General features: G+C 29.1%; 2 protein-coding genes across 2 annotated transcripts; one reads left to right on the forward strand and one right to left on the reverse strand.

Annotated features, from left to right (window-relative positions):
- Positions 1-2,513: 2,513 nt before the first annotated feature.
- LOC131604006 (transcription repressor OFP14-like) lies at positions 2,514-3,453 on the reverse strand. The gene has a single exon (XM_058876493.1). It carries the CDS (start codon positions 3,378-3,380, stop codon positions 2,514-2,516), a length of 867 nt encoding a protein of 288 aa, XP_058732476.1. The 5' UTR covers positions 3,381-3,453.
- A 15,740-nt stretch (positions 3,454-19,193) lies between these two features.
- LOC131606166 (uncharacterized) lies at positions 19,194-20,913 on the forward strand. Its single transcript, XM_058878442.1, has 2 exons — positions 19,194-19,484; positions 20,189-20,913. Exons 1-2 carry the CDS (start codon positions 19,211-19,213, stop codon positions 20,776-20,778), a joined length of 864 nt encoding a protein of 287 aa, XP_058734425.1. The 5' UTR covers positions 19,194-19,210; the 3' UTR covers positions 20,779-20,913.
- The last annotated feature ends 1,287 nt before the right edge of the window (positions 20,914-22,200 follow it).

Genomic DNA, 22,200 nt, shown 5'->3' on the forward strand with positions numbered 1-22,200 from the left:
ATTTGTCTTACAATAGGTGTCATCTTTTCTATTTTATTTATCTCAAATAATTTGTTCCTTTAAAAAATCAATATAATATTTATTATTTTTTTCAATTAACTTACCCTTATTTATTGTTTTTTAAATCATACCACTACTTCACTTTTATTATTAAGGGTTAATAGCCATTTACCCCTGTCATATAGGTGAGTTTTAATTTACCCCCCTTTAAAAAAAGTTTTTGATTATTCCCCAATAATTTTAAAATTCTAAGTCTTTTGCCCCCTAAGAGGAAAAATTAATCCCTGTAAAATGTATATTTTTTGATTTACTTCCCTGATTTTTACACGCTTAGGGGGTGTCCTAAAATTATAGGGGGTAATCCAATTTTTTTTTAAAGGGGGTAAATCAAAACTCGCTTATATGACAGGGGATAAACGGCTATTAACTCTATTATTATTATTAATAAGGTTATTTTAATAAATGATATTTATTTTATCATTAAAATCAACACAATTAGTCATTATTTTAAAAAATGTGAATCTCTCAAAGAGAACATGTATTGTGAGACGAGGGAGTAAAGAAAAATAAATAAAAAATTTCATATTAGAATTTGCACATGTTTGACCAAATTATTAATTTTTTAAAATTTTTTTACTTAATTTAATAAGTATTTTTTTCAAACACCCTTTATTTTTTATTTTTGGTCAAAATGTAATACTAATTTTCTTGAAATAATAAAAAAAAATTTATGTCTTTATAGATTATGAGTCAACTTTTTTATTTTTTATGATGTGAAATAAATATTTATAAATAAGTCATTTAGATTTTGGTTGTAAAAAAAATTGTAATTCACCTTTAAACTAGATCAAGTCAAATTTTTGTCACTAAGAAATTATAATTTGTCTATTAAATCTATTTAGTTGGTAGCTATTTAGGGATATTATAAGCAGGAGCTATTTATTTCTTTTTAAAGGTGAATTCCAACAATTAGACTAAAAAATTTATAAATACAAATCTTTGTTCGAACTCTTTTAAAGATGAATTTTAACCACTAAACTAATTAATATATATATATATATATATATATATATAACTAGAGTTTAGAGATCATACTATAGTACTTGTTTATGTAAGCATATGTTTATAAAAACAATATTTAAAATATTTTTTTGTTGAACTATGAAATAAATCAACACTTTATATGAAAATGCATATTAATTTAATAATAATCCTGTAATTTTTAAAAGTGATAGACTTGTATCAACACTTGTACTCTATTTATTGTTAAGGATGTCCATATCAAAATCAATCTAATTAAAAATTACAAACTAATAAAAAAAACCGAATACTATTGGATGTGTTTAGATGTAATTTTAAAAAATCCATTCGGTTTAGATCGAATTTTGGATTGATTTTTTAAAACTGATCCAAACAACATATATATTTTTATATTTATTTATTTTTTATTAATATGATACATTGCATAGTTTATTATTTGATGATATTTTTTTGTAATACTCTTTATTAGTTATCTTAATCTATTTATTTTTATTATTTCATTTATTTCTATGTTAATCTATTTATTTTTATTATTTCATTTATTTTAATCGTTGATTCTTATTTTGTAATATTATTTTTTAATATACTATATGTTATATATTATATCAAACTCGTTATTTATTCACATTTTTTATATTTTTAATAAAAAATATAACTTGTAATTTAGATATTAAAAAATCGATCTAAATTAAACCGCATGAAATTAGATTGAGTTGGATTTGTTTTATCAATAATCTAAAATCGAATCGAACTGCAAATAAATTTATCTTTGAAATAACTGAGTTTTTACCCCAAAACCGATTCTAACAGCACCACAAACACCCTTATTCGTTGTAGACACTTTTTTGAAGTACTCATTGAATATAAATCTAATTGTCATTCCTCTCCATCAATATATCAACGCATATAAAAAAAAATTAGTTTGAATTGGAGAATTTTGTTGATAAAAGTGTAAATCAAAATGTACTCATCTTTAAACTAATAAAAATCCAAATCAAATATCATCAACGCACAAATTTAGACTGATCCCTTTGAACCAAGAAATTTTATTCACCTTTAAAGTAACAACAATGTGTGTAATACAAAAAAAGTAACAACAATGTGATTTATTTTGTTTATTTATTTACTTTCAATTAAAAATATACATAAGTTATGCCTCAACTTACACCTGAAAAATTCATGGCGATCTTAGCTAATTCTTCTCTTCTCTTAACTTTTGATATTAAATCATGAGGCTTCACTATAGTCAAGAAAGGTCTAAATATTCAATTAAACTCATGTTCTTACGAGACATGAACGGTATCATAAATTACAATTGATATTCATTGACATTTATTCCTTAATTCCGACATTGAAAATCATACATAAAATGAAAATACATTTTAGCCTAAAAAAAATCCAAAAGATATGATAGACATAAAATAACTCAAGCCAAATCTTTCAAATTTTACTCATCATCTTTAACCTTCAAATTATAATGTTAATTCTTTATTCTTCTTCTTCCTTACATCCTTTCCCTTTCTAATGGTTCGAACGCTTCGCGGTTTCTCTGGATCTTTCTCTGATTCAGTGTCCGAACTCTGTCTCATAACACTAATTAAGTCACAAAAGGCACTTAGTATAAACTTACACGATTTCTTCTCATTCATGTTTATATAACAAAACAAAAGTTCTTCCATGAAATCCCAATCCACGCTTTGATTCTTCATAATCCTTGCTTCCACATTTTCTTGCATAGATTTGCGGAAATCGTCATAAGGATTTGGCGAATTAGCCAACACAACAACACAATTGTTAGGAATATTCATTTTATCTTCCTTTGAAGACGAATTAATATTAAAAGTTTTCGAAGTTGACGAGTTTGAGGATGATCCCGTTTCTTCAAATGTGTTTGTTGTTGATGTTGTTGTGGATCCCGAGAAGCCACGCGGCGTAAAAAATCTATTGGATCCATTAAGATCCAAAGGTGAACCTCCCTCGGACGAATCAAAAATGATTCGTCCTAATTTTGAAGATTTATTTTCACCAGTTTTTTCTTCATCCTTCTCTTCATCTTCATCCGATCTGACGACACTTTTAGTGTTTTGGTTAATGTGAGCATCTTCGTGCTCATCAAGAAACAACGACTTAAAATTTTCAAAAAGAAATTGGTCGATGTCGGCCAGTGTAGCTTCATCGTCTTTGTTGTTTTTGTTTTCGATCGAGAAGGACGGAGTTCTAGGATGTTTGCAACTTTTGAGACTAATCCATTTCTTGGATGGTAAACGGAGTTGATGTGAATGTTGAGTTTTGATTTTGCTAAAGTAACGTTGAAGGGATTTTCTAAGGTTCTTTGGCATATTGGAATTTTTTTGGACTAATGGGGTTTAATTTGATGAATGAATGAAAATGATTTCATGTGAGGATTAAGGAGTGAAGTTTATAGGCATAATAAGAATATTTTATTGGTAAAATAATAAATTGGGTATACAATTTTAATTGGTTGCTCTAAAAAATTATTGGTAACAAATCATGATGTGACAATGCATATATGATATGATTTGGAAAAAAAGATGAACAATGTTGAAAATCATGCTTCATACAAAATCTCATTCAAAGGTAGAATTTGGTTAAATTAATATTTGGTATATTTATTTATGAAATTTCTTAATATTACCAAATAGGATATGATTCTGAAAAATAAATGAAATACTTTCTCTGATTTTTTCCCTTACAAAAAGAAAACCAAAGGAGTTCAATGCATTTCAAATAAAGAATAAAAATGTGATGAGTTTCTGAGGAGATTTTAATGTTTTTTTTATTTGTTTTTTTATGCTATTTTAATGTTTGAAACTCATAGGGAACGTTTATTGTAGAGAAAAAAAACTTACGAATAAACATTAATATTATGGATTTATTCTAGTAGTAAAGTTGATATTAATTTTATGTTTTGATAAGAGGTAACGTTTGGATTGGATCAGGTACCTTTTTGATCATTTATTTCATAAAAATAAAATACTTTTTTTCTTTTATAAATACAATAATATATTTGATAATTTTCTGTAAAAGAAAAATATATAAATAAAATTGATATTTTTATTAAATTATATCTATTAATTATTGAAAAAATTGGTATTTTTATACCATAAATAAAAAGTAAAAGATAAATGTTTTAAGCAATTTTTCTGGTGTTAAATATGACTATTATTATTTGTTGATATTACTGAATTATAGGCGGTAAGACATATTTTCGAGCTTATAGCTTATGTCTTATGTCTTATAAGCTCATATGATAATTTAGACCCATTTGGTAACAGTCTTTTCATCACGAGCTTATAGCTTATTTTACTAGCTTATAGCTTATTTTCCAGACGCTATTTGAAATAGAGTTTTAGCTTATGTCTTATAGCTTATTACTTTTTCTTGCTTTTTTATCCTTATTATTTCAATTAAAATTCATTTTTAACCCTTATACTTTATTTTAATTTAAAATAAAATAATTATATATTAAATATCTTTTATATCATTTTACATTTATAAGTTAATTGAACCGCTAATTTTACCAAACACTTCAATGAGCTTATAAGCTATCAGTCTCAATCATCCGCTATAAGCTATAAGTCACCCGTCATCAGCCATCAGTCATAAGTTATAAGCTATCAGCTAGCTTATCAGTCAACCGTTATTTTTACCAAACAGACCCTAAATTTAATAATAACTTTAGTTTTTTTATTTGTCTTATTAACAGAAATATTCTTTGTATTTCAGATTCGAGTAATTGTTGTTTATTGTTTTTTATATTTTTGTATATCAAATTGTCGAATAGAAAAAGGGAAATGTACTGACAGTGTAAAATATTTTTACACTATTAACCAATCACAACTATGTATCTAATTAAAATAATTTCAATTTAAAAAAACTAATACGACATGGCAGGTGTAAGAATTTTGATTGATTGTATGTGTAAAGTTAGTTTACACTGTGAAAAGTTAGTTTATACTGTGAGTGCACTACCTTTAAACTTATTGTTATTTTTTATTTTTTATATTTTTGTATATCAAATTGTGGCTGCGTTTATTTTTAATTTTTGTTTATTTAAAAATAAAATAAATCATTGTATCTTTTAATTTAAAATATTCATATTTAGTTACAAATTAATAATTTAAATTATTTTTTATATTTTCTTCACTTTTTAAATCTTCTTTTATCCGTTCCCCCAATTAGTTAATAATTATTTTTTAAAATTAGACAACTAAATTGACTAAAATCAAATTATTCTAAAAGGTTATATAATTAGTTTCTCATTTAGTAAAAAATATCATTTTTTCTTCTAGATTGGGATTATTTAAAGCTGAAAAAAAAATATCAAATTCCTTAAATATAATATTATTGATTATAAAAAAGGTAAGTTTTTCAAAAAAGAAAAAGATAAAAAGTATATTATACAATAATGGAATTTGAAAACACATAAATGTATAGTAGGCATAATCTCACTTTGATTAATTTTCAAATTTTACATTATAAACAAACAAACAATCAAACAAATCAAAATTAGACCAGACAACAAACCTGTGTGTCTATGAATTTAGGATTGGATCAGGTTAGATGAGCTTAAACTTCGTTGAAACCGGTTATAAGTAAATAATTGTTTTTTTCATATATAAAAATATTTTTGCATAATCTTTTTAGAGTAGCGCTATTTAATTAGTACGAAGAAATTTGAAGAAGAAATGCAAGAATGAATATGTGTCACTATTTTAATGGAGAATTTTAAATTAATTTTAAATTTAATTTCTTTTTTAATAGGGATCATGGGGTTGTGGTGATAATGGATGGTTATGATTTATTCTTGCCTTTCTTATTTTTCTATTTTCTTACTAATAAGCATTTTCCATCTTTTTAAAATAATATAAAAAATTTATTGATAATTTTATAATATTTGATACTTAATATATTATTTAGTTTTTGATAGGCTTTTCTATTTTTAAAATTTTATAATTAATTATTTAAATAAAATAACTCAAATATCTAAAATGACAGGAACCTCTTTTTTTTCTTTTTTGGGTTAAAACATGCAATTTATTATATAATAAAGTGATTAAATTTAATTTTAAGGTAAGTAAGATTTTAAAATTGTAAGTAATGAGTTAGTGAGTTATTTAGGCTCAAAACTTTCATTTTTTATATGATAATAATAATAATAATAATAATAATAATAATAAAAAATTAATAACTAAATAGATCAAGACTTTCATTTTTAAATAATAATAATAATAATTATTATAAATTATTAACCAAATGATGTTATAACATGGTTTTATCATTTCCTCTCTTCATATATTATGTGTTGCGGTGTGTTTTATTGCCTCTAACTATTATGGATTGTTATCCAAAATTTACATTTATTCATCAAATAAATAGACAATAATAAAAAAATTAAGAATAAATTTTACTTGATTTTTGAATTTGGTTTCTCTACGTCAATAATGTGTACTAAAGTGATTGAAGGAATGGAGAAATTAAATCAAACAACATTTTGTTTAAGAATAAAACCCTTTATCATATTTTTATAATTCAAAAGCAAAATCTGGTCCGACCATAAAAATATTTTAAAACTCTATAATTTTAATTTTATACAAATTTTGACCGATTTTTCAATTTAAATCCAAGTCCTTCTACAAGTTAGTTTTTAGATTCAAATAAACCAATTAAGATTATGATTCCTGATCTAACCAACTGAACTGGCCAGTCCGATCCGATTGTGATTGCCATTGTTAAAAATGTGAAACCTTTATTTTTATTAATGGAGGTTACATTTAAAGTAAAATTAGGTTAAATGTACAAAATATATCACGAATTTGTCTCTAATTAGGGGTGGAAATAGGCTGGGCCGAGCTAGCCTTTGTCAAGTCTAAGTCTGGCCTGTCAAAAAAACTGAAGCCTAAGCCTGACCTGTAGCCTGTCGTAAACTTATTTTGTAGGTCTGAGTCTGACCTTTCCGAAGGTTTGATTAGTCTGTTAGCCTACATAAAAATCTATTTGTTTTATACATATGTAAATAAACAATTAAAATAATGTTTAAATAGACTAACGAACTAAAAGAACTTATGAGAATGATATTCATCAGGTGTTTTCATCTTATTTTCACAAGTTCTTTAAGATAACAAAGTTTTATTAATGTATTTTAATTCAAAGTACAAAACATAATATAATGATAATAAAAAAGTATTCATAGTTATTTAAATAGGCCGGCCTGATAGGCTTAAAAGGCTTTTTTAGGGCATGAGACTTAACATTTTTAACTAAGTAGACTTAAAAAAAACCTAGACATTTTCTATTTAAAAATAATCTATGGTCTGTCCTGAGCTTATATAGGCTAGTCTGTAGGCCCTTGTTATCGGCCTGACCTATTTCCACCCCTATCTCTAATAACAACGGGCTAAAATAAAACTTCCCGTAGGTAATTGTGGTTGAAATGAAAGATAAATTTTAATTATGTCATATTGAATTGAGAGAAATTCTTTGGTACTTATGAATTTAAGTTGAGTATCTTACTTTTAGAATAAGTTGTGTTAAAATTTTAATTTATTTAAAAATAAAATAAAATATAAAAGTAACATGGCATTAAAGTATAATGTTCAACTTTTATTTGGAGTGAGTAAAGAACCGAAGTGATGAGTTATATAACTAACTTAAATTATATTTTAAATTTAAATCAAGTATTATCTTGATTTTAATCTATCTCTAATCCTAACCAAACATAATATTTATAAGTTTGTTTAGATCTGATTAATTTAAGATTTAATTGATTGACCTAAAATAAAGTATTTTTTATTGACTTTATTAAAAGAAATTATTAAAATAATTGACTATAGCATTTGATGCGGGGTGATCAGAATGAATGGGCCAGCAACAACGTCAGAATCTTCAGCGGTGGTTGAGAGAAAAGGGGTGTTGTACCTGCAAGACACTCCGATGTCAAAGTAAGAAAGAGAGCAAAGGTACAACGAGAAATTTGTAAGTTTTGTGAGGAAAAGATGGAATTACCTTGCCCCTAGGTCTAAGGGGTTATTTATCCTTGGTTGTGGACCGGTAATCCTATAATAATGGGCTTGGGCGTAAATCCAAGGCACATAATATAGGAGGCTGTTTGAATAGGTCTTGGTCTATCCGAGCAGAGGAACTAGCCGTTGGCGAGGACGATGGTTCAACATGCTCGGATAATCCAGCGCACTTGTACCCAAAGGTAGTTCGATCCTTTGTATTTCTTATGGATTGGGCCTAATGCTTATTGGGCTTCTCTAGTGGATTGGGCCATATAAGATTATTTGGCCAGCCCGGAACAACATTTTAATAAATAGATTTCAAAATAAATGTACAATGATTTTCTAATTATATATATTTTTTATAATATTTAAAATAGAACTCAATTATTTAATTATAATTATTTAAAATAAATCATATTCATTTGGAGTAGCATCAAGAAAGATTTTGACTTAGTGATCCAAAGCTCTAGGGTCATCATTGGCCTTAGTACTAACTTCTATTTAGATGCATGAACTGGCCCTCCTCTGATTTTAAGTGTTCATAGTGATAATGTTATTGATATCAACATAATACATTGTGTCAAACTTCTTCCATAATACCAACATAAAACCTTAAGGGCTGAGATGTGGTGTCTCACTCTCTTGTGGTCTTGGAGTATTAGTTGCGTTGGTGCTCTTGACTCTTCCGGATTTCCCAATGTGGTATTAGAGTCGTGGTTCGGCTTGGTGGGGAAGCGGGAGGTAGATCCGGTGTTGGATCATGTTATAGGATGTAGGGGACTCACACTTGTGGTGGAGAAAAACCACGACTATTACCAAATGACAATCAAAGAATAGCACAATGTGAAAATTGTTACAACACATAATATACCCTTAAATACCCCAGACCCCCAGTACACTCTCACTCTCCAAAAAAAACATTTAACTACATCTATCTCACAACACTCTAATACAAAGCATAAGAAAACAAAGAAAGTCAAATACAAGCTTAAATTTCTTTTAACTGGTGCATCTTGTAACGAAGAACTTGAATCCTTTATATAGCCTTGGACTCACTCTTCCTTCACAAAACTAAGCAATGTGGTACTTCTTCAACATATATATTTTCAATCAAACACAACAACTCTTTCTATGTCTGTCTTGGAAGAAACAACACGTGCAAAATGAACGAAATATAACAATGACAACTCTACCTTGCGCATATCATACAACTAAAACTTTAAAGAAGCCATTAAATTTCAATCATCATTATAGATTTCTTGGATCAAAACCACAACAGGCGCATGTCACTACAACACACATGTCATATGCACCAATAGATAATCTAACCTCTATGTATACTCTCTCTATTACTGCTTCTAATGAACAATGGTAGATGGATAGAGAGGCTACATCTCACACGATGTAAAATAGAGGTAATCATATGTCTTATTTCAATACAAAAAATAATATTATTGATGGAAATGGTCATAATAATCTAGTTATTAGGTGTGGCAATGTATTATATATAATTCTCAATACTCCTTAATGTAACGCCCCAAATTTAATTAAATTGGTTAATTAAATTATTGAAGGATTTAAATATTGGATTATGTCGTAATTGGATTTGTCGATATTATTTTAAGGGATGTATTTGGATTTATTAAGTTAAAGTCAGAAAATAATATTAAAAATAATATTATTTATAAGTCGGAAATATTATACTGATGGAATATTAATAAAAGTGATATAACGGGTTATTTGAGTTAGTGAGCTTATTGAGCCTATTTATTTTTGCTAAGTGAAGAATAATAATGTAGTTTTATCCTTAGGCCCAATGTTATACTAAGGATAGGTTTTAGTGTTAGTAAGGGTTTAAGGAAAGTGTAGAGATATCACAAAATAGAAGCCATTTTGTGAAGAAGGAGGCTAGGTCTTGAAGAGGAGAACCAAGTTTAGAGAAATCCCAAACCAAGAGTCAAGATTGGTAGAGTTTTCTTCAATTGAATAAGGTAAGGGTGAGATTCTCTTCCTATAATGGGGCTCATAAACAATTTTTATGTGGGGAATTGGGTGTGTAAATTTATTGCCTTTGCTTGTGTTAATCGTTGCTAGAAACCGTATATGTTCATTGTTGATTGTTTGAACTTGCTGTTCCGTAAATAGGAAGCATGTTTGCTGTTGCTGTTCATTGATTTTACCTAGAATTGAAGATTGAATTGGTTACATAGGATAATCCTGTATTTCATTTCTGCCATTTCTGTTTGTTGTTGTGCGTGAAAATGGGAAGAACAAGAAGTGACAGACGTCACTACCTCATCACGACGGACGACAACACCTTGGAGACGGGAAGACCGGCAGCCCTTATGGCTGTATTGACGACTGGCAGCCCTTGTGGCATGTAGTGACGGCCGGCACAACTTTGGCTTGGATTGACGTCCGACAGCTTTCATTCTTATTTGGTGTTTATGTTATATATATATATATATATATATATATATATATATATATATATATATATATATATATATATATATATATATATATAGTATTATTAACATATATTTATGAGTAATGATACTAATTAGTATTATTAAGTTAAACAAATATTTTATTATAAGAATCATGTTTTGGAATATTAAATAACAGTAGTATTTATATAATGCAAAATAGTCCTGTTTGATCGAAATAGTCGAATTAACCGGTATATTTAGTTGTCCGGAATTTGATGAAAAATTGACGTGGTAGCTAAGTTTAATTAGTACGTTAACGTGGTAGTGGTATTTTGTCGAAATTGTGATATTAACCGGTCGATTATTAATGACTGAATTAATGTCCAATAAGTCTATCTAATTGGAATAAACTTGAATTTAGATTAAATGTTCGGTTGACAAAATTGGCGACGAAGGCTTATGTCTTATGCCCTGAATTGGCAATTAGTGACGGGGGCGGAGGCTCTGATTGGTACCACATGCATATACACGAGTCATGTTCCAAGTGTCTATGTGATTCATATTTGTGACGTTTTGTGACTATATCGTGATTGTACTCCGTGACTTGTTAAATGATGAATGTATGTGAAAATGTGAATTGATGATTTTGTGAATAGTATGAGGATATCAATACTTGCGAATGCGATTAATTGAACATGTCTTGTGTGACTTATATGTGATGTATCGTGAATTGGCTTGCAAAGTAAATGAATGAGATTTATATGTAATTGATGTGAATATGATTTGTGGTGACTTGTTGTGAGATGTAAAGTATGTGAGATTTGTGAATTAATTGAAGCATGAAGTGTATAGAAATATTAAGACTTGCGATGTGATGACTATATATGCCTTGATCCTAATATACAATTTATTATGCGCTCACTTATATGATTTGATATCTCACCCTTTTCTTTGTTTCGTCGTTTCCTTTATATTGGTAACGTGCAAGTGATTCACATTGAGAGGAGGTTACCCGAGTTGGTCTTGAGTCGTTGTTGCTCTGATACGTAGCACTCGGGGGGACGAACGCGTTGATTTACTTGCTTTTGATTTATTTTGTTTTGGCAAATACTTGAGTTGTCTTTTGGATATTGCCACTTTAATTGTGTTTTAATCGTTGAATTATGATGCTATGAATCTTTGAACTAATTGTTGAGTTTCCGTTGCACTTATATGGAAGTTGTTTTATGTTAAAGACTATCATTTGATGTTGTCGGTTCTTCCGTACTTTGTGAATGCTATGTATCCGCTTTATGCGACGAGGTGATTTGTCTTTGAAAATGAATATGTGATACCTCAATTGTTTCGTTTTGTGAATTTTTTTTATACTCTGATTTTATTTAAATTCTGTGGGTAGAATTGGGGTGTTACACTTAACCTTATACAATGTCTTGCATGAACCAAAATTGATTAAAAATCTTCTTTATATGAAATTTTTTACAATTAACAATGAAATTTTTGTTGAATTTGATCTTATTGATTTTTATGTGAAGCATTTCAGACATGGATGCCTCTAATGAGATGTAACAACTAATATGACCTTTATCCTCTTACTAGTAGACCATAAAATCCCAGCTCAACACTTTCCACCTTTACCATTTTATCCAATGTATTATGTCATAATTGTTTTGGACACCCAAGATTTCTATTTTGAAATTGTTTGATCGCAACAATTTTATCTCATGCAATAAGTTTCAAAATAATTTATTTTGTAAGTCTTGTCAATTTGGAAACCAAATAAACTTACCTTTCATCTACATTATATTCTTTTGATATTATGTATAATGATCTAACGATCATTTCTATTATACTTTATTCATTGATCCAATGATCAGTGCTATTATACTTTATTCCTTGATGCTTTTACAATTTATTTTAGGACTTTTGCTATAGCAAAAGGATATTTAGATGCAATTTCAAACAGTCCAAGTATGGATTCGTAATGATGAGAAGGTTCTGGGTCCTTTATACATAATGATTTCCACAGGGGGTGGTTCTAAGGGTTCATAAGGCTGTTAGAGTCAAGGACCTTACATGAGCATACTGCCACCATAAAAAAAAATACTTGATATACAATAATATCCCCAAGAGAATCTACTCTAAGTGAGGTCTTCGCGCCAACCCAGCGAGACAATACGTCAGGTGGATCATAAAAAAGAAACCATCGACTCCAAGGTTCTAGACAGGATTTTTAGAGTCACAAATTCTATTAATAAATATTACCACCATATTAAATAACTTGCTAGACAACAATACCCCCAAGATAATTTATCCTGAGTAAGTTTTTCATGCCAACCAATGAGATAATACATCAAGTAGGTCAGTACTATGCAACCATCAGTTCTAATATCCATTAGTTTAGGGTTCTATACAAGGTCCCTAGAGTCACAAACCCTATTTGAAAATATTGTCATCATAGCAAAATACTTGCTAAACTATAATATCTTCAAGAGGATCTATTTTAGACGGGGTCCTCATGCTAACCAACCAAGACAATATATCATGCATGCCAACAGTACGTAACCACCATCTTAAACTTAGGTGTTTTCTCAAAGCTCGGGTAGAGCCTTTCCTCACAACATGCCAACTGCCAGAATGTTCTAACCGTAATATATGAGAAATCATACATCAGATGAATAATATAGGTAATAGGAAATAAAAGATGAAGAAGAAAGAAAGTAAGTAAACCAACATTCAACAAAAATAATTAAACTATAATGGACTCTCTTAAGAGGTGTCCCTAGAAGAGTCACCAGCTGTTGCGGCATAAAAAATATCCGAGGGAATGCGTCCGAAGTTGCCACCGAAGTTTATTTATTCAAAAGGAAAGAGAAAATATCGATAAAACATATAAAAGAATGACAAATAGTCATCTCAACCAAATTAGGATTCCAGAGTTTGTTATGCAAGGGGAAGGTATTAGCATCCCTCATATTCGTTGTACTCAACGGTAACCGTTTAGTTAGTTTTGCAAAAGAATGTTAACGTAATATTATTTACGATCTTCTAATTATTGTGAGTTATTTACAAAAGGAAGGAAAGAGACTTTTGTAGGTTTTTTTTTTAAATATTGTGCCTGATGAGATGTTGAATCTTGCTCCTATGTATTCCTAAATGCGATGGAAAACTCAAGGCTACATAGTTCTAGGTAGAAAACTACGTATGTGTTGATTGATTTTAATTGTAAAATGAGTTTAGTCGCACCTGGGAGGAAAAAATACTCAATGGTTGGAAAAGGCTTGTGCTTGGGCGAAGAAAGACTTGTTGATGAAGGGATTTGCGCTTGGTTGAGAAATGAATTTGATTGGTTGAGATTGATTTTAAAGTGAAAGACGAATATCCAAACAACAAGCTATACACTATCTGCTCGAATATTCGGGGAAGAGAGAGGCATACACCGAACTAGTATTTTTTTCCTTCTGATTCCGCGAAAGGTGTTTGATAAGCACTTGAATGGAGAGCTATACAACAAGGGTCCAAGTACTTAAAACAAAGGGACATACGCCTAATTATTCCTTCTTCAATTGCGTATATAATGTTTTTTAAACGGAGACAAGTATCCAAACTGCGAGCTATGTAAGACTAGAATTCAAAATAATCATGGAAAGGAGAGGATAAAGACGTCTAAACCATTCCCTTATGACCCGATTTTATCATGAAAAGATATTTGAAACGTTTTCGATTGCGTGGGAAAATGACTTGATGTTGATCAAGTGTTTAATTTACGCTTGTATGGAAAACGAATTGATTGAGTTTAAAAAATGACTTGATGTTGATCAAGTGTTTGGTTCGCATTTGAAAAATATTTTCGATTCATGGGTGAATCGTTTTAGAAATGACTCGAGGTTGACCAAGCTTGTTGGGTTTATTTAGAATAAATTAATATTATTTGTGAATAAACGTTGAACGATTGATTTTTGTTTGGAAATGTTTTGGTTTGATTTGGAAAATTTAGTTGATGTTAATCAAGGGTCTTTAATTTGAGTATTTTTTATAAGTTAATTTTAAGGGTCATTTTATCTTTTTGAATTAACAATCATGCATCAACTAAAAGAAATACAACACAATAAACTAAAAAAAAGAAGTAACTGTTATGAAATTTTATTTCTCAAAAATGTAGGTTACAATTATTTACATCATCAACAAAAAAAAATCAAATTTCTTTGTGAAATCCTTCTGGGATACTTTACTATTATTGATTTCATCATTTTAGAACTCGATAATATTATTGAAGCAATCATTTTGTTAATTTTTAACATAATTGATACAATCCTTCTAGGATTCAATAATATTATAGATGCGGCCTTTTAAAGGTGATTGAACATTGAATTTTTCTGGAATTCATCAATTATTGATAAACAGAATAATTAATTAAACTCAATCTTTAAACAATAATTTGGAGATAGTTTAATATTAACTTTAGTTCTACAAATATCATATCACAAAGTATTTCCATAAACAACGGTCAAGAAAAATTATTCTTTGTGCAATCCTTCAGGGATGCTTGAATATTAAATTAACACTTTTATTTGTTAAAGTTCAATTCCGGGCAAATTTATAGAAATGTTTTAGTGTTAAATTCTTCCGGAATTTAACAAGAATGATCAAAGAAATCTAATAATATTGTACAAGGTAAATCAATTTCTCTACAAAATATATAAAAATAAACATAATTACATGAAGAAAAAAAATAGTAACAAAATCATGAATTATATTATATTGGTTCAAATATATTAAGATTAGAAAAATAACGTAGAACCTGGCTATCTCATCACTCGCATTGTAGAGTATCGTGGTGATAACGTGTTATGAAATTAACCAAAACAATATAGAGATGAAGGAGAGATGAATGAGATAAAGAGAAGAGAAAAAGTAATATTGTATTATCATCTTCTTTCAAGTGTGCTTTACATTGTAATATGTGTCTCTATTTATAAGACTCAAGTGAGATAGAAAATCACACATATTAAACACATATTAAGTATGAAATAGGAAAATGAAGACCTAGGAGATGGATGGACATCCACTAACATAAATATTCATAACAGAAATAATAATAAAAATAATAATAAAAGTGAGGGATACACTGATATTATAAAAGGTGAAATAATAAATCTATATAGGCTTAAGGCCATAATTCTAAAAGGAAGATATAGATAAAAATCAATAAAATAAACAATAAAAGCAATAAAAAATAGGTTCAAATGTAGTTTTGGTTCCTCAAGTTTTTCAATTGTTTGATTTCAAGTTTTAATTGCTTGATATTGGTCCCCCAAGTTTTTCAATTGCTTGATTTTGGCCCTCTAAGTTTCAATTGCTTGATTTTAACAAAAAGAAAAAGACCACTAGTTAATTAAAATAACAGTCTCTTTAGCCAATAACATGTGTAAACCTTTTAACAAATTTATTTTAGTATATAGGAACAAACCTACAATATCCCTCTTAAAAAGATTGAAATTCTATATGACCAATAAGATTGTTATATTTCGGGATTTTATGCCTAAATATGAGAGAATTATTGGCCAAAGAGTTTGTTATTTTAGTTAGCTATTGATCTATCTTTTTTTGTTGTCAAAAACAATTTGTCATTAGGCATATGTTGAATGAAATATTTAAGACATTCAATATATTACATTTAAAGTTTAACTATTAAAAAGAGAAGAAAATAGAATTGTAGAGAAATTTTTTTTAAAAAAAAAGTAGAAAAAGTAACAAAAAAAGATAAGTTTAGTGTACATGTTATTAGAGGACTATCAAATACAAAATGGAATAAATTTGAGGGGTCAAAATCAAACAATTGAAACTTGGGAGGCCAAGATCAAACAATTAAAAAATTTGAAGGACCAAAATCAACGAATTAAAACTTAAGAAACTAAAATCAAGCAATTGAGAAATTGGGAAGACCAAAACTACATTTAAGCCTAAAAAATAAAAAAAATAAAAAAATGGAGGGAAATGTACAATCAATACAAGAGTGTAAAAAAAAATAAAAACATTAAATGAGCTTAAGACCCTAATTCTAAAAATAAAACAAAAACAAAAAATAAAACAAATACTATGTGTTATGGGTCGGCCAAAGACAAAAATCGCTAAGGTTCAAATTTATGCCAATCCACTCTACATGTTCCAAGGTATAAAAATCACTTCATGTGAAATAAAAGATACATTTTCCGATCTTCACTTTACGCTATATTCTTCTTGAATCTTGAATAGAATTGGGTTTTGGAGTGCTCACCTTGCAGGTTCACCTTGCCTCGCAGTATCATAAATTAGCACCACCAGTTCAGGATTCTACATCACCAACTTACACATAATTTTTGGTTCCGAAACGGAACAATATGTATATTATTGGCAAATGAAATAGTGAAAGTGATTAATGAGTTATAAACAAAATAAGTAGTTAATAACATTCATTTTTGTGGTTAATGTAATGATTAATTGACTAATAACTAAGTGTATTCAAATCCAAATTGATCCAAATAAAAACTGTAAACTGATCCAAACAAATAAAAAACTGCACAAAATAAAATGTTATTGGATTTTATTTTGTAAAAACCGCTTGATTCGGATCACATTTCGAATTTCTTTTTCAAAACTGATCTAAAGTAAACCAAACCGTGTGTATATCTTTTTATTTTTATTTAGTTATTATTTGATGATGCTTATTTTTTTAATATTATTTATCAGTCTGGTTTTATCTATTTATTTTTATTATTTTATTTATTTAAACCATAATCGATCATTCTCATTTTATAATATTAATTTTAATATACTATATTAAAATTAAACTGCGTAAAATTGGATCGGATTGAATCATAGTTTTCAAATCTGTTGAGTTGCTTAAGGACCCTAAAGACTTTTTTTGACACAACTGGACTAGTGGTTAATCCGATCGAGTAATCGCAATATTTACTTCGAAAGTGTTGATTCCCGTAACAAAGATGACATTCTTAAATTGACCGAGTTTAAGGAAGACCATCTTCCTTTCAAATATCTTGGGGTGCCTTTGACAAGTAAGCAGCTTTCTATTTCTCACTATCTTAGCCTTGTGGATATAATCGTAGGTAATATTAATCATTGGAGCACCAAGTTGTTGACTTATGCAGGGCGTATTCAACTCATTAAGAGTGTTACTTTTGTGGTGGCAAACTATTGGATGCAATGCTTCCCATTGCCTCTGTTTGTAGAACTTTTCTGTGGAGTGGGGGCTCTGTTAAGAGTAGGAAGAGCCCTATATCTTGGAAGAAAATTTGCAGCCGCAGAAAGTATGGTGGTTTAGATATTATTGATCTTCATATTTGAAACAACATTACCATGATGAAACTGCTTTGGAGTTTGAGTGATAAAGCTGATAATTTGCGGATTAAATGAGTTCATACGTACTATTTTAAAAAAAATAGTATTATGGAGATTCCCGTTAACCCGAACCAATCTTGGGACCAAATGATGAATAGAAATACGTTATGTATGAAACCCATATATTTAAAGCTGTTAACCAATCTTGGGACCAAATGATGAATAGAAATACGTTATGTATGAAACCCATATATTTAAAGCTGCATTGTAAAGATCTGAATAAGGTTGACTGGAAAAGATTGTTTTGTGGTAACTCTGTGAGATCCCGAGCCTTAATGACACTTTGGCAAGCCTGTTACGGTAGACTTCCTACAAAGGATCGAGTGATACATTTTGGCTTATTGAACAGAAATATCTGCAGCTTCTGAATAGAGAATAGACTCATAATCATCTTTTCTTTGGTTTGGTTGTAGTACTATGTCCAACATGCATTTGGATAAAGGTTCTTGACTAAATTCAAATGAAACATCAACATAGCAAATAGAGTGAAGAGTGGGAATGAATAATCAATAATAGTAAAAGAAAAGGTCATAAAGTTTCTATCCTTAACGGAAACTATCTATGGCATTTGGAAGTATCGTAATGATAAACATTTTGGTAACATTGTAGATAATATGAATATAGATGATAGTATTATAGATGACATAGTTTATATAGGGTGGTAAAATACAAAGTTAAGAACACATATAGCTAAGTTGATTATGTAATGTCTTCTAGTTTGTTTTTTGTCTTTTTAGTGGCTGGATTTTTCATTGATTTTTGAATTAATACAAAGTCCTTTTTGACTAAAAATAATAATAATAATAATAATAATAATAATAATAATAATAATAATAATAATAATAATAATAATAATAATAATAATAATAATAATAATAATAATAATAATAATAATAATAATAATAATAATAATAATAATAATAATAATAATAATAATAATAATAATAATAATAATAATAATAATAATAATAATAATAATAATAATAATAATAATAATAACTTTCCATTTTGCCAATTCATACAAAATTGATTTTTATTTTAGTTAACAAAACATAAAACAACTTTTATATTTTGTTAACTTTTAAATTTCTTGCATATTAAATTTATTTTTTATAAATGTAACAAATTTTAATTTACCCTTAAAATAATATCTAACAATGACATACAATTAGAAATGGCCATTAATTTGAGATAGGAACATGTCAAATGGCGATGTTTTCGGGTCTATTAATAAAACATTATCGTACCCAAAAATACAACAAACAAACCAACAAAGAAAAACAAATAGGAAGATCACAAGAAAAAAAAGGTGCAAAAATGGCAAGCAACAATAACACTGGAGAAGAGAGAAGAAGACGACTTGCAGAAAGAGGTTCAGACAGAATGGCATTAATAACCGGTCGTATTAATGCACTTCCGCCTACACCTCCTTCTATCACGTCTTCTCCTTCATATCGTCATGGACAATCCATGTCTGTTTCTGCATTTGATTCTCATTTTGATAATGTTAGCAGTCCTCTTCCTCGCCATGCACGACCTCACTCCCTTGCTTCGTCTGCTTTTGCATCTGACTTTAATCAAGATAATGCCGGTTTGAATCTTTTTCTTTTTCTGCATATATATTAGAATCAAGGTTTTTAATAACGGTCATGTTCGCATAAAGCTTTTTGCAATTTTGATTGGTACAGATGTTGCAATATTGATTGCATTTGTCGCGCTGTGAATTAACCATAATTTTTTTATCATAAAAAACAATGAATAACAGTATTGGTATTGATACCTTGTGATATCATTTTGTCAATGACATTTTTACGATGACCGACAATTTTAAAACGTTGATTATAATTGTTACTTAATTCATGAATGAATTTAAATTGTGGTGGTTATAATGCGCGCGGTCATTGTAGTTGCTGCGACGTAGATTGCGGCCGTTATAGTGTGTATTTTGATTAAAAGGTGTTTGAAACACATAGTTGAGAGACATTAAAGTTATAATTTTTCATTACATCAGAAGAAAATTGAGTTGGACTTTCGAAATTTAGATTTTTCAATGAAAATAATTGAACAATCACGAGCGAAAATGTCTCATACGGTTTCTATTTCAATGGCATGCGTGACTTTAAGTCATATCGTAAAGGCGGTCCGATGCATTTACTAAAAGCTAATGCATTAGCAATATTGCAGCCGCAATTTAAAACCATGCGCGACCACAACAGCATCACATATGGTTTATGCGTCATTAAAATTATCACTTGTTGCTTATTTTCATTTACTTTTCCTTTGTTTTGTTTGTAGGTAATGCTGAAGAACACAAACAAGATGCCTCTATGGCTTCAAGACTTAAACATCAAGGAGGTTTTAAGTATTCAAATTTCGAGGCCAAAACCGAAGACGAGCCGCTATTTGAAGATTCTAAGCCTAAACTAACAAAATCATCATCAATAGAAAAGCTAACAGAATGCCTCAACATGAAGCAAGCAAAGAGACTTCATAAATGGAGCCGGGACACATTTTTCTCATCAAGAGAATTGAATTTCAGCATTTTAGCTTCTGAAAACACGCGCGCACTAAGTTCACTCATAATAGCATTGGTTGTTGTTTTCTATTACATCATCTCCTCAAAGAGTATTTTTGCTTCAAGGCCTATTTACGTTGTGTTGATAACCGATGTCACGATTGTTGTTGCTCGTATATACCGCGAAAAGGCTAAGGTTTTGAAAGAGAGACAAGGACAAATGGCTGAGGCTGGTGAAGATGGACAGAATTGGGGTGATGCAGTGAAACTTTTGGAGAGAGGTTTGGTTTTGTACCAAGCTATTAGAGGCTTTTTTATTGATTGTAGTATTTATTTAGTTGTTGTTGTATGCTGCATTTCCTTAATGTAGCTTTAGATGTTCTCATCGCACAACTGTAGAGACTAATTAATCCGTTGAGTTGGATAAGATCATAACGGGTGGATAAAGCTCACACTCATAAATTTTAACACTGTTGTATTTTCAGAATCGAATTTAAATTTTGGACCTCTGGTTAAATTGGCAGAGACCCGAAATCCAAGCGCTATTGAGTGTAGGTTTAGTTGGTTGAGTATTTTCAATGGCTTTATTTTGCTATTTTTGGCAAGTTTATGATACCATATAATTTTTGTTGTAAAATCTGATTTGTTTTTGAATCCTTGAGGACTATTGTTAATTTAATTTGAATTCAAAGTTGAATTAGGCATTCATATTATCTTCTTATATATCAAATATTGTATCTTAAAACCATTATTCATATTCTAAGTGCATATCTTATGTAACTGATAGATTTTTTGAGTAGTACTACTAAAATCTTAGTTTCATTTGGATTTTTTTTTCTATTGTTATAAAAAATTGATGGACAACCCATCGGTATTGATATCGATCCGAGATGGACAAGAACGAAGTAGAGAATTAATGAAGCGCGCAGGATCTCATTGACAAGGGTGTTGTATTTAGAAACACTTCAACTCTCGAGTCAGTTTTTGAATGAGGTGACGGAAAGATTTAACATGATAGAATATTTATCTTTTCACGATAATGGCTTCATAGAAATGATGGAACAACTGTTAAGACATTCGCGGCCTAACTCACAAATCAATAATTGATCTTTCCCATGGGATGATTTTCAATTGTTGAGGGGTTACCTCGAGTGCATTTGTGCTGCCGATTTTCTCATATGTACCCTCACAAAAGAGTTCATTATATAGTCTCGTTAACTCGTATCTGACTCAAAAGATTAGTCTCAACAGAGATACCTAGATGTCTATATTTTAATACGAAAGGCGAAAGCCGAAAGCATAATCCAAAGGTTATAGGAAGGTTTGATAGCACAAGGACAAGGACAAGCATTAAAGTTCATGAGCCCATCTGAATCACTACTGATATTAATTCTGTCATTGTTAGGTTAATGAATTAGGATGCATGAAAATAGCTTCTATAGCTTTATAGTATTCCAAATTTTGCCATCTTTCTCTATGCATAACTTTATCACATTCAATAGCTGGCTCAGATAGATGGAAAAAAGAAAAGAGGAAATAGATTGAGTGAGGTGGATGAGGCTTGAATTGCACTAGAGCAACTAGAACATTATTTTCATTAACATAGCACATGGTCTTTTGAAGTTCCTTCATTTTATTTTCTTCTTTTCTTAAATAATGGTCCTAAAAGATCAAAAGTGAGAGCAAATAATGAACCACCTTATAAATTTTTTTTAATGAAGTTTGTTGGTTGATTAACAATAGAAGAATTCATTTTGGCTTAAAACAAATTATAAAAATTGTTTAGGCAATC

The sequence above is a fragment of the Vicia villosa genome, linkage group LG5 (assembly GCF_029867415.1).
Source record: "Vicia villosa cultivar HV-30 ecotype Madison, WI linkage group LG5, Vvil1.0, whole genome shotgun sequence".
Taxonomy (NCBI): Eukaryota; Viridiplantae; Streptophyta; class Magnoliopsida; order Fabales; family Fabaceae; genus Vicia; species Vicia villosa.

Bases quoted from the DNA above. Each gene is read 5' to 3' on its own strand.
- LOC131606166 (XM_058878442.1), top strand. From the start codon at position 19,211: ATGGCAAGCAACAATAACACTGGAGAAGAGAGAAGAAGACGACTTGCA. The intron at 19,485-20,188 runs GTTTGAATCTTT...TTTTGTTTGTAG, and splicing joins CTTTAATCAAGATAATGCCG to GTAATGCTGAAGAACACAAA.
- LOC131604006 (XM_058876493.1), bottom strand. From the start codon at position 3,380: ATGCCAAAGAACCTTAGAAAATCCCTTCAACGTTACTTTAGCAAAATC.